General features: G+C 43.5%; 1 protein-coding gene across 1 annotated transcript; it reads right to left on the reverse strand.

Annotated features, from left to right (window-relative positions):
* Positions 1–10,302: 10,302 nt before the first annotated feature.
* Positions 10,303–12,342, reverse strand: CLEC14A (C-type lectin domain containing 14A). Its single transcript, XM_068399626.1, is given in 1 exon segment — positions 10,303–12,342. A coding segment is annotated over 1 exon segment (1,389 nt). The 3' UTR covers positions 10,303–10,953.
* Positions 12,343–13,688: the final 1,346 nt, after the last annotated feature.

A 13,688-nucleotide genomic window follows, 5' to 3' on the forward strand; every position in this document is an offset into this window, starting at 1 on the left:
AAAGCCTGAAATCTGGGTTTGGCAGAGTAGTAAGCAGCCATGAAGCAGAGGCAGCAAGATGGTTTATCCTACTTGAGATACACAGGTTTTCATTTCCAGTCTGGATGGAATACATTTGTCATTATATGCTTATCAAGCCTATGATGGGTAGAGTCACCTTGAAAGCAATACAAATGTACAGAAGACCCATTCTGCTCTCCCTTTTCCCAAAAAAAGTCTTTTCTGTACAGGTTCTTATGCTGTGTAATATGACTTAGGGTCACTCTGGGGGTTTTTGAGCTTCCTAACTAGAAAGGCTCAGACAAAAGTGCCCAAATGCATAGCATATGGGAGTTGTAGGACAGATAAGAATTACCAGATTTATGACTTGGGACCTGCTGATCACTGTGACGATCACGGTAATGGGATTGTATTGGCTCCGCTTACATTGTCGGTGACAGTGCTGTTTTCAGTGTACGCATGGGCCCTACCCATCGTAAAACTCTGTAAGACAGCCCAGAGGGAAGCTTCTGCGAGGGTGCTGTAACGCACTGCACTTCCTAATGCTGAACAACGCTGAGTAACGTCGGTGCTGGTGCCAACAGACTGATAAAAGCCACAAGTTCAACTGATCCACGCAGGACTTGCAGGTACTCAAATTTACAACAGCAAGCTCAAGTGATCGCTGGTCAGCTGGAATAGCTCAAAACGTGGCAAAGCTTCACAAAACAAGTGTGCGTGAGTGTATACACACACACACAAAACGTGCATGCATGCATATATGCTTCCTTCTTGTGAAATATATAAACATCCTATTTGGTCCATTATCCAACATGTAAATGTATGAATTAGAATGTATATTGGTTATAAAGGAATTCATTAGTAAAATCCAGATTCCAGTTGCTGGACAGTTAGGTAGCACCATTTTACTATTTAGGCAATAGGAAGTCTGGTTTGCTTTTGTGCTGCTCTGATGTGAAGAAATTGCAGCGTTAATTCTACTAAGGAGGTGATTCCATGGCTTGAGAGATGGGAGCTGGTAGGAGAAGGAGAACAGAGAGAAAAAAAATGTGACTAGTGTTTGATTTAGAACTGGAGCGGCTATATTTGGAGACATCGCTTTGATGTTCAGAAAGTTTGTAACTTGTTAGCACTCCCTGAGAGCTGCAATTGCCCAGCACTTCAGGAAATCACTCCCCAAGCCTACTACACGGACCAACCACACCCTTCCCCAGCTAAGATGAACACCTCCATCTGAGGTCTAAACCAGACAACTAAGGGAGGCTATGATTATGGGCTTTTCATTATTTAATTGGGATAGACAGGTTACAATACATTGTAAATGTATACAAGATGTGCATTATCTATCAGAGTAGCAGCTAAAGGCTGGGGATCTTGTTCCTCTCTGGTTTCTGTTAAAAACAGACATAGATAGGACTTGCCCCCTTATCCAGTCAATGAGAGACAAGTCATGGATGAAAGAAAAATATGAAAAGCACTGCTTTATTGAGCAGAAAATCAATACCAGTATTAGTGAGTTTATTTTCCTAACATTGCAGCAGAATTATTTTGTATATCATTTAGTCACAGAAAGAGAAAAGACACTTTTAGAAGCTAAACTGATTGTACAATATTGTAAAGAAGATTTTTTTAAAGGAGTTTCATATGTCTTCATGAAAACTAGAACAACTTCTATATTAAAACATGCTTATTCTCTTGTGTCTTGTATTTTCTATACCCTTTTGTATTATTTCCATAAACCCAAGTGTCTTCACAAGAAAAGTTGTTTATTTACCCACTGAAGACTCTTGGCTACTATCAGTAACTGATTTCAGTGATGTTTTGAACAGCTACACCAGCTAAAGATCTAGTCTACAGTTCATGCCTTAGATTTATACAAATCACACAAATCAATTGCAAGATCAAATGAATGAAAGAAAATTCAATGAAAGAAACACAGAGAATGTGTTTTTTTGATGGCACAGTATATACTTTGATTTTTATGCTGGTAGCTGTTAGCTGATCACAGAATGAGTCCAGAAGAAATTGAATCTGCTACTTGTACTAATACAAGATTGTACAAAACCCTCATCAGTTAACTGGGAAGAAAAGTTATGGGAACAGCTCTCTCAGATGCTTGGATGCGAAGTTGTTACAGGTGCAGAGGACAGGTGGGGTTTTAATTGCCACTGTTGTTGTTTCTGTTATTTATGGTGGGAAAGAAGGTGGAAGAGTTGCAGGGCTTTACGAAGTGTCATAGAAGACCATGCAAAACATTCAAGATATATTCACATCAGGGCAAAAAACTGGATATTTGGGGAGAATGGATATGAAATAAGGCAAAACTGGTGGATATCTGACACTGAACAGCCTCAGAAAGAATGAATCTGAAACAAGAAATATCAAGGGTGGGATGCCCAGGAAAAGGCCATTTTGTTAAGAAAAGAGGAAAAAAAAAATAAGAGTCCAGTACAGGCATTATAAAGCAGGACTTGGCTCTTTCACACAATTAATTTAGATTGCTTAGAGCACAGCAAATACATAAACTTCCAACTCAGCAAGAAAGATGAAGTTTTGCTTTTTATGTCAGCTGCTATTTTCAAAGTGGGCTGTTCTTTTTGAAGGTTAAAAAGCATCCAGGTATTTTTTCTAAGAACCAAATGATAATTTAAGTATTTTATAGAATGATTAGGAACTCAGGAAAACAATGCAGAAAACAGATAATAGATTTTTTTAAATGTTAATTTATTTCAGATTTTTCAGATGTTCTGAATGTCATGGATTATTTTCTTTCCTTTTATCATTAATATAGAAAAAGGTCATGAAATTTTTACTCAACACAAAGAACTCCATATCAACAAGACAGAAAAGGAATACAGCAGCATTTTCTCTGCTTTTTCACCATCATAAAGTAAGATTTACAGAATTTCTTACTTTAAAAGCACCTTCAGTGCTATGACTGGGAAAATTACTTCCCATAAGAGAAATACATACTCTTAAGAACAAAAGGTAACATTCAGGTATTCCTGTCCACAGACCTTGAAACCCTGAACTTAGTTTAGCATGAAAGCATACAGCTACATTCCCAAGATATCTTATCTGATCTACAGAGACTTGCAGGTTTCAGTGTACTCATTCAAGAACATTTCATTAGAACTAAGATTTAATTGAAAATAAGCAAAAGAATAAGATCCCTAAGCATGCAAGAAAATCTCCTGATACATTCATATTTGTGGAAAAATATGTCAGTCATATTTGCACTGAATCTAGAGTCCGCAGAAGGACTTCTCCTGACCAGACAGAATTTTGCTCAAAAAAACCTATTCCCACAATCTCGGATTTTACTAGGAAAGCATTTTCTCTGTAAATGTACACCAATACATGAATACTTAAAGTTTTAACACAAAAGAAGAATATGCATTTAAACCTATGTTCTTGTCTTTTACTGCAGCAAAGTTGACTCTATATGACAAGCCAGTAGGATGTTCTTTTGAGAGATCTAAACTGGATTTAGGGAATTGCAACAGATGTTAACAGCATTAGTGTGCTCAATTTATCTGAAAGTAATGAAACCTTCCTCATTAGTATCTGTCTGATGAGTAAGAGGTAAGTAAAAGAGGACTTGTGATGTAGAAGTTTTGTGTATCTAATAATATAATGTCACTAAGTATATGGGAGAACAGACCATAATGCACATTGCATATCAATAGGTTCATGCTCATGTTGTATATTATCTTCACATCCCTTTAAGCTTCAGAATCTAGAAGAAAATGAAAACCAACTTTGTTTTACTTAGGAAGACTAATGCATGTGTTCTTATGATTACTTACTCTCTTAGGATATCAGAATTGCTTCAAATGGACTAGAATCTGCTTCATCATCTCAGTGGTTAGGTATAATTGAAAGAGAATCAATTTACTTTAAGTGCCACCACTAACACTGCAGAATTAGAAGGGTTATTGCCATGAAATCTAGGAGGGTTGTGTTCTGAGGAAAAGCTACATGCATGACATACACACAATTCATTACTTGCTTGGAGAGGGAAGAATTTAAACACAAACAACAAAACTTTTTTTTTTTTTGTGGACTGCTATCATGACAGATTAACTAGTAACTAAATTTCCAGACATGTTTACTAATTAATTCTTGCCACAATTAGTAAGATGACCCACAACAGAAGAAACAGATCCTGATTTTGTCTTAAGGATGGACATTATTTGGCTGAACACTGACTACAACATACCTAAAATGAACAACTTTGAGTAAAAAAGCTAAAAACATTCACTATGCTAATGTTTAATTTCAAAGCAGGGAGCTACGTATAAATTAAAAAGGATGCTTGTCTCCTTTTAGCCCACACCCAGGGCTAAACAATAACCAGCTGTTCTATCACCCAATCTCCCCTCCCAAGCCAAGAAAGGGAACTAGGAAAAGGAGAGTGACTTGTGGGCTGAAATTTAAACAGATTTAATAAAATAAGAAAACCAATATCAATACTAATACAAATGACACAAAGTTATACTCAGCCCATAGAGTGGTGGCAAGTTCCTCCAGGGATAGTAACCATTGAAGAGAGAGCAGAGCAAAGAGCCCCCTATCCCCAGCAGCTTTCCCATTTATAGTGAATGTGTCGTTAATGTTACAGAATACACCTGTGGGCCAGCCTGGGTCAGCTGCACTGGTTTTAACTGCTGATGGCATTGATCATCATACCACAGCTGGCCACAAACTGAAACAAAATGTAACAGAAAATTGATTCTATAATTTTATCCCCACAAAACCAGGACAATGCTAAAAAGAAATTAAAAGGAACAGTTAAAAGGGTAAAGCAGGTGGCACTGGGACTATTTAATGATATTAGGACATCAGATTAGACACACATTACCTATCAAAAGAAGACATTAGAAGACCACTTTCCCCTCAAAAAATCTAAAAGGTTAAACATTACACAACAGAAAAGGACATAATTTAAAGTTGAAATCAAGCACAAATAAAGAAAACAAAAGAAAGGGTGAACTTTAGCAAATAGATAGCAAAATTTTAAAGCAAGCAAAAAAAATGTAGAGGAACATCTGCCTAAAGACATAGCAACTACCAATGTAAAATCCAGCAGAGCAGGAAACCAACCAGTGTACTTATTGCTGATGAATGATGATTGTATTTAAGAGTGTTTCTGGAAGAAAGCGCCATAGGGATAAAGCCATGAAATCTTTTTGCCTTTATTCATTATGGACTATCTTTTTTTTTTTTGGAAGAGGGGCAATGGATAAGTCTGTAGAAGTTCATCAGAATGAAGAGTTTGTAGGAGTTTTGGAGTTAAATCAGACAGTGGACAGTACAAAACTATTAGCAGAGGCCTGTGTACCTCTAAGAATTCAGAAGGACTTCCCTAATGAGAGAGCTGTACTATTAACTGTGGTGAAACCTGCTAGAAACCCACAAGGCTCTGTCCTGGGGCTTGTCCTGCTCAAATTTCTCATAAATTATCTAGAAAAAACCTGAGGAATAATTCTTTGAAAACATCGGCACAGTTTTCTGCAGTGCTCAAAACAAACAAATGGTTATATGTTAGTAACTTTTTAAAACCAGAAGATACTGTTAAGCCATCGTAGAAGACTACCCTGTACTTGCATCTCCAACAGTTTCTAAATTTGGATTTCACAAGGAATCTAACAGTATAAGAAAAGGTGCAAAAAAGAATAACAAAACAATCAAGACCTATAGAATTGTTTCTAAAAAGAAGAACTAAATAGACTCCTCAGCTTGGGATAGAGATGAGTGAAGGAGTGTCAGGCAAAGGTATGCAAAATCAAGAAGATGAACTCGTCTACTTTTTTATGTCACATGTAAATAAATTGTGGAACTAATTGATACAGGATGTTTGAATGCCAAAAGTAATAAATCGAATCCAAACTCTGTTAGACAAATTGATGGAAGTCTATCAAGCATGACATGAACTCAGTCTCAAACCCAAAGTCTTGCAACCTTAGAGTACCTAAGAGAAGCATCACTCACAGATGTCAGATTTCCTATTCTATTTCCTAAAGCATTTGCTATTGTCACAGAGAGATTACTGACTTAGATGACTTTTAATCTCACTCAGACTATCTGTTTTTATGCTGCTATGTTATGTTCCAGGGAACAGTGTAAACCTTTCTTATCAGTCCATAACACAAGACCTGCTGGTTACATTCCAAAAACAAAACCGTGCTTTTCTGACATACTACAGCCTGTGTGCTGTTCCTGGATTAATGACTGAAAATGTTTATTTTTTTCCGCAAACTACCACATTTTGAGTAACAAACATCTGAAAAAATATGCAGCAGGAGGATGGCAAGGATGGACACATCCTGGTAAAGATGGATACTTGCCTGTCTTTCTTCTCTCTCCCTCCTCAGCTCATCCTCTCCCTGGACCTGCAGGATTCTCGCTCTTTATGTTATCCATGGAATACCTAATAGTAGTTGTTTCCCCCATCTTTCTGCCTCAGCCTTGCAATGCGAAAGGACTGGCAGGTGGCAGGAGGGAAAGGACGTAATAAATGTGGGACCACCACCACATCTCTGCCTTCCCCACCTCCACTGCTGCCTTCAGGTACCTCACCTACAGCAAAGCAGTCCTTCAAGTCTGCAATATGGAGAAGGAAGAGACTTACCTGCAAACAGATGACTTCCTGTCCACTTTCCAGTCTCCCAATGCCAGGGCACTACAAGTCCAAAGGAGAAAGACAAGGCTGCATATCGGGGGAAGAAGGAAAGACATGAAGTTTAACCTATTTTGAAGCCCTGGGAGCGTGGTTACTGCTGCTGCCTTGCTGTGTCTGCCTTTCAAGTCAGTTGTATATCATTAGTGACATGTATGAATTGCCACTCTACAGCCTTGATAAGTGTCCACATCCTGAAGGAACAGAAAATATTATTTCTAGAAGGAACTAAGTTGCATGTACCAGTGATTAAGCTCCATGCAATAAATGAGGAAAGATAATGAGGGCTGAAAACATGAAAAAAATTAAGTGATAGGATATTACGTTTCCTGGGGGAAGCACAGAATCCATTCATTTTTTAATCTTCTTTAAGCTATATACTACCCTTAAAAAAAGAGAAAGGTTCTTTGAAATATTTGAATTTTGCCTATGTCCACTTTTCGATTTCACTGTAATCCCATAACACACCTAATGAAGCCCTCAGCAGTATAAATCATTATTAAAAATTTGGGGAAAGTCAAAATTTTCTTTCTGATTGTTTGATGAATACAAACCATTAAAAATTCATCACATGTTCATGAATAAAATGTACAGCTGACAAATGATGTGCCTACCAATCAAAATATCTTTGGGGGAATTAAGGAAATCTAAAACTTAGATTTAATAATTGGCAACAGGGGACACTTTTTGGACCACTGTGGTAGATGAGAGGTTTGGACATTCCTACTCTTTGCAGAAATCACCATTTTCAAATGTGGACTCACAGATTCTTATGTCCACCATTTCATTACCATTACATTATTACATCCAGTCCTCTAGTCAAGAGCCAGGGTCTACAACACTACGCTTTACCCCAGAGAATTTACAATTTTTAAAAAAACACCTAATATGAACCACTAGAATTGAAAGTATTAAATAATATGGGATGAAATAATGTTTTTCCTGTATTGGAAAAACAGTTGCAATATAATATGCTTATATAATATGTTTAGTCAAAGGACATGTATATAACATGAGGGAAAAGGCCACTATTTGTCTCCATCTCTGCTGTGTTTTGGAAAATATTTACATTTGATTGTGTGTTTTACATATGGTGTTACATAAGAATTAAAAGAATGTTGCATCCAATTTCATAACCAGCCACTTTTATTATATCAATCCTTGTTATGATTATCTGTACTCATTATGACCTTACTTATTGTCCTCCTATGGATGTAAACAGCCAACCGTGCACTGAATCTGCCTTGCAGACCACTGAATCATGGTTATGATATGAGCCAATAGTCCATGTTGCAAGTCAGTTATCTGTTGGTTTCCTATTTAAGAAAGACAATTTAAATTGAGAGTGGAAAGCAGAAATTATTTATACTTTCTTCTAAACCATCAATTTCTTGGTCTGAACCATTAGAGGAGGAGACACTCATGCATTTCAAACCTGCTGAGGTTCCAATCAAATCCAAATGCTATTGGCTTTGTATTCTACTGACTGCAAAAAGAAGGTAAAGAAACCCAAATAAACAGAACAAGAATCTCTAACGTGTAAAAACAATAGAAGCTGTGGTAAAATTATGACCATCTAGCCATGCCTTGAAGAGACACAGGGTACTGTGGGCTTGCTTCTAGAAAAGTGACTTGCACAGCTTGAGACTTAGGTTAGCTGATTTTTCTGATCTAATTTTAGATGTCTGTTTTACAGGCATTTAAACAAGAGTAGCCTCCCTAGGCTTTCTTTACAGTTGATGTGTAGAAATGGCACTTTTAGGATGCAGTTCATTGCCATTTTCATCATCTAGTCTAACATGCGAGAAATTGCAAGTACATACTTCTGCCCATAGGCTGTAAGGGAGTCCAGGAGAGTAGACGAGTCTAGATGAGCTCTTAGAGATGTCTACACCTAGTGAGACAGATCCCATCCTTAGATGCAAAATAGTCTGGTTTCAGCTGAGTCAAATTATAAACCAGGGAAAACATAACAGAATCCTTGTGTAGTCCTTTAGACAAATGTCTAATGCTTAATCCTGAATCTCGAGTGTGAGAAAAAGAACTCTGAAATCAAAATGTGATTTCACAGGAAGCCCAGGCAAAGAGAGAAACAAGAATAAGATGAGACAGGTGAATGGCTTGCAAGGGCCTGAATCTGTACATTTTAACCAAATAGTCTGAGTCAAATCCTGAGAGACACCGGAAGAAGTAGCCAGTTACAGGCACTTAACTCAGCACTTAGCTGTGTGCTTGGTAAGACTCCTAAAACACAGAATGAGAGTATTTCTAGAGCTTGGAAAAAAATACCTGGAGAGCTGTACAGTCCCATTAAGAGTTCAGCCATCTGATATGTGGGAAAGAGGAACACATAGAAATAACAACTTACAGAGGCTCTCATTCATCTTAGTTGCTATTTGCTTATACAGAATCTTGTAGAAGGATGGAGCTCCACTTACACTGCCCCCTAAAAGAAATTACTTACAGTGATGGTAACAGCAGTGGTATTAAGACAAAACGTATGAATGACTAAGTCATTTTCCAGATCTGTGCACATCTGAAAGTAGAATCAATCCTCCTACCGAAGTTGGAAAGTGCTTGCCTTCTGAAATACATATGTCAGATAAACAGATTAGAAAAGCATGGAAATTATGAGACAGCTTTGCAATGAGTAGCATTCTCACCCAGCTGGATTTCATTCCTGTCATGATACAATGGAATTTATAGCTACAAACAGCCTGATGGCTCACAAATATCTGGGAACCCCTTAACAAAAGCAAAAGACTGTTTCCCAGACAGCAACAGCCTATCAACATTAAGCAGAGAGAGAGGGAAAAAGGAAAAACCCATGCTATGTCACACTTTATCCTTAGCAGACGTTTACACCAGATTAATCTTCAAGTATGTGCTTGCAAGAAAAATAGGTAATAATACACATTATTGTTTGAAACTGAGTTCTCCAAACTCAACAGGAAAGTGACAAAATAAAAGCAGTAGTCAGAAGGTCAGCTCTAAGAAAAAACACAGAAAAAGCACCTTTGAAAAGACATTTTAGAGCTTAAAGTTCCTTTAAGGGAAGAAAATATTTCCCTACCCTCCTCACACCCCAAAAGGCTTGGATGAGATCCAGTTAGTTGTGTCTTACTGCACTCAGAAAACCTCAAATCAATATTTAGCATTAACACTTTAATGGAAAACCAACACCATAATAATAGGTAGTGCGCATCAGTGCTCTGAACTGCAAAGAAAGCAAGTTCTGCGGCCAGGAGGAAAGCTGCTCTACAGGAATCCCCAAGGGAAATCACAGAGGATGCGTATACCTCGTTTAGAAAGGGGCACAATGGGTGATTTCTTATTTCCTTACTCTCAAGGGACTCCATGGAAAACAATACATCTGACTAAAAAGAATGGGATTTGCATGATGTATTCGGACCCACATTAGCTCTTCTCACAGTGCGAAGTTTGTCAGCACCTTGTCTGACAGTGAGGGAGCCACATACTGCATGCAGAAACCAAGTTTTGTACCGACGCACCTTAGGAGAAAAACAGTAACTGAAAAATTTGTTGATCTCCTACAATAAAAATGAATATTGTATGAGGTAACAAACAGAGCAGTGATTTAAGTTTTAAATCATCCTTTATTCTTTTCATCAGCTGAAGTATAAAACTGACTCCCCATTAACCTCCCATTTCCTCAACAATTTAATGACCTTCTAAGTATAGAAATGCTGTTCATGTATAAGAATGTCAGTCTGAAAGAGTATGGGTCACAGTTTCCTCCAAAATTATGGCAGTTCACCTCTCCAAACGTTCCAGCAATTAGAAAGAAAATGAGAGCCTCCAAGTACCACTCAGACAAGGAGTGACTTCGAAATTACAAGACACAAGTGCTCAAAGTGGTCCCCTTTACACTTGCTCCAAGGAAGGCACCCGAAGAACGGTTTCTGAGAAGATAAAAACCCACAACTGTTGCAGCTGCAGATAGCAATCGTTCTGTCAGCCAGGCTGCTATATTTATATTTTACTTATGCCAGCACCTAAATAACTGTTTTTCAGACCGACAAAAACTCTTGACTGTCCAAAGCCTTCAAACCCCTGAAAAGGGGGTCGCTGCGTGCCCCCATGTCTGACAATCTGCAAGTTCTGCTCAGCCACGTCCCACGGCGCCTCTTCCTCGGCTCCCCGCGGCAGCCGGGCTGGGGGCAGGAGAGACGGGGGGAGCCGAGTGCTGCCCGGGGGTGGGAGCTGCCGCTCGGGGCAGCCCCGAGGGACGGGCCCCCGCCGGCCCGGGGCTAGTCGTCGCCCGCTGCCCCGCACGGCTCCGCGGAGCCCATCTCCGCCTTGCTGCCGGCGTCCGGCGGCTCCTTGTCCCCGCGACCCTCGGATTTCTTGTTGAAGCACAGCTTGAAAACCCCCAGGACGGTCATAACCAGGATGACCAGAACCACCACCGCGACCGTCACCAGGATGAAAACATAGTTGGAGGAGGAGGGCGACGAAGCGGCTGTCTTCTCCCCGCCGGCGGTGGCGGCGGGCGGCCCCGCGGAGCCCCGGGGTGCCGGGGCGGAGGGGCTGTGCTCCTCCACCCCTGCACCCCGGGGCTCCGCGGGGTCGCCCGCGATCGTGGGGGCCGCCCCCGTGGCCGCGCAGGGCGTCCCGGGCCGCCCGCCCGGGGTGCAGGAACAGGCGAAGCCGCCGGCGGCATCGCGGCACCCGGCGGCCTCGGCGCACCGCCCGCTGCCGGGGCTCCGGTAGCCGCAGGGGCAGAGGGCCTCCTCCGCCCCCTTCCAGGTGAAGCCGCCCCGCTCGGGCTGGCAGGTGAGCCGCACCTCCCCGCCGGGACACCCCACGGTGAGCACGGTGCCCGGCGGGCTGAAGCCGGGGCCGGCGCTGCGCTCCTCGAAGGGGAGGCGGTAGCCGAGGTCGAGGGCGCCCGCGGGGCTGAGGTCGGGGCAGGCGCCTTCGTACTGGTACTTGCAGACGTAGCCCTGGCTTTCCCGCTGGCAGGGCCGCTCCTTCCAGCCCCAGGTGGGGCCGCTGCCGGGGGCAGCCGCCGCCGCCAGGTGCAGCCCGGCGCAGCGGGCGGTGAGGCAGGACCGCAGGGGCTCCTTCACCCACCGCCCGAGCGCCACCGGCACCTCCCGCGGGGCCACCCCGCCGCCGGCGCCGTCCCAGGAGAAGCCGCGCAGCGGCTGCCCCGCGTCGGTGCAGGTGGAGGCGTTCCTCTTCAGCCCGACCCAGAACAGCGACGGAGCGGGCCCCGCCGCCGCCTCCGCCAGCAGCCCCAGCAGCAGCCGCAGCTCCGGCTCGCCGCTGACCCAGGCCAGGCCGCCCCGCCGGCGGCCGCAGGCGCTGCGGGCCTCGGCGTAGGAGTCGTCGGCGAGGTGGGCGCTGAAGCAGGCGCCGGCGGCCTGGCAGCGCACGGCGGCCCGCGGCGGCGGGGGCCGGCCCAGGGCGCAGGCCGCGGCCAGCAGCAGGCACCAGGGCCCGGCCCGCCTCATCCTGGCGGCGCGGCGGGCCGAGGGGCTCGGGCTGCCCCGGCGGCTGTGGCAGCGCTCGACCCTGGCTTAGGCTGGCCCCAGCCGCCCGCCCCGTCCCACCCCAGCGCCGTCCCCGCGCCCACGGCCCTCCCCCGGGTCTGCCGGAGGAAGCGTATCGGGAGCCGGGGTTGACCTCGGCATCCTCCGTTTGTTGGCGGGCGGGGGACAAGCAGCTCCCTGCGCAGCCAGGAAGCGTCTGCCCTGCCCGGTGGGCGGGTGTCCAGCCTCGGCGGAGGACGGGGGTGGAAAATCCCGGTGCCCGCTCCACTCTCGGAGGGTCAGAGGGCGGTGAGGCCCGGAGCCGCAGCAGCAGGGCCCATGTCAGGCCTGTGTCTGGCAGGTGCCCGGGCCCATCTCGCCAGCCTGTCGCGCAGTGCTGCCAGGAGAAGAGCAGGGCAGCTTCAGTGACCTCTTCCTTGAAAGGTTTCCTGGTTAGGTGAAGCTGTGCAACCAGCCCCTTAGCTGCCAGTACTCCAGCCAGTGTAACACTCAGGAAAACCAACTCGGCTCACTAGTTTCAGGCAAATAGGTTGTTCTTAAGTGAGTTTAACTGATCCACTGCTGCTGTTCCTCCATAGGCAGTCTATGTCTTGCCTCTCTTACTCTGACGTCTATCTGCTGTTATCTCATGTGTGTTCAGATACAGCAAGTATCTGAGCCTCTTCCCCAGGCATTTTATGTGGCACAAAACCACATGCATATGTATTTAATTTCATTTTCCAGCTTTCACTTTGAAAGAAGCCCTGTCGATGTTTTCAGTTTCATGAGTGTGATATAATACAAATTCCTGCATTTGGATACTTAGAAACAGCGCGGAAAAAAAGCAGAAAATAATTTATTCAGAATTTAAAAAAACGTAATGTTCATCAGTAGCTGCAGTCTGTAGAGGTGAGTTCTACAGTCTTGGATCGAGGCTCCAGGTGGACTCAGTCCTGCCCAAGTACCCGCACTGCTCCAGTACACCAGTAGGCTCTGCATCTGCTCAGCCCTTTCTGAAGAATTAATTTCTCTTTGGAGGGAATAAATGTGGATGACAAGTCCCATTCAGCCAGCTTGTGACAGACCTGCACGGATCTTATTGACTCTAGGCCTACACTAAGATATAACTCGTTTTCTCTGGACACCCCAAAGAAGAATTAGAAAGACAAGTGTACAGACACAGTGTGTGATGAAGCTCTGAAGCACAGCCTGTTTTCATAATGGATTCTAAATATTGGGTAAATTTTCTAAGTTTTCCAGGAGGAAACTGTCTTGGTGGACAAAGCGTTTGAAAGACTGTTTCCTAGGAAAGCCCAGCAGCTGCTGTTGTTGCCAGTGCATTGCCAGAGCTGCAGTAAACCATACTGAAGAAAAATCAGAAGCTTAGAGTTACATTTCTTCACTTGCCCTAGACCCTGTATCCTGGGCAGCAGAGAATGCAGGAAGCACACAGGGGTCTCTATTCACGAAATTCCTCTTTATTATTAACAGAAGAAGGGTGGGAGTAA

Source organism: Nyctibius grandis, chromosome 4 (assembly GCF_013368605.1).
Source record: "Nyctibius grandis isolate bNycGra1 chromosome 4, bNycGra1.pri, whole genome shotgun sequence".
NCBI lineage: Eukaryota > Metazoa > Chordata > Aves > Nyctibiiformes > Nyctibiidae > Nyctibius > Nyctibius grandis.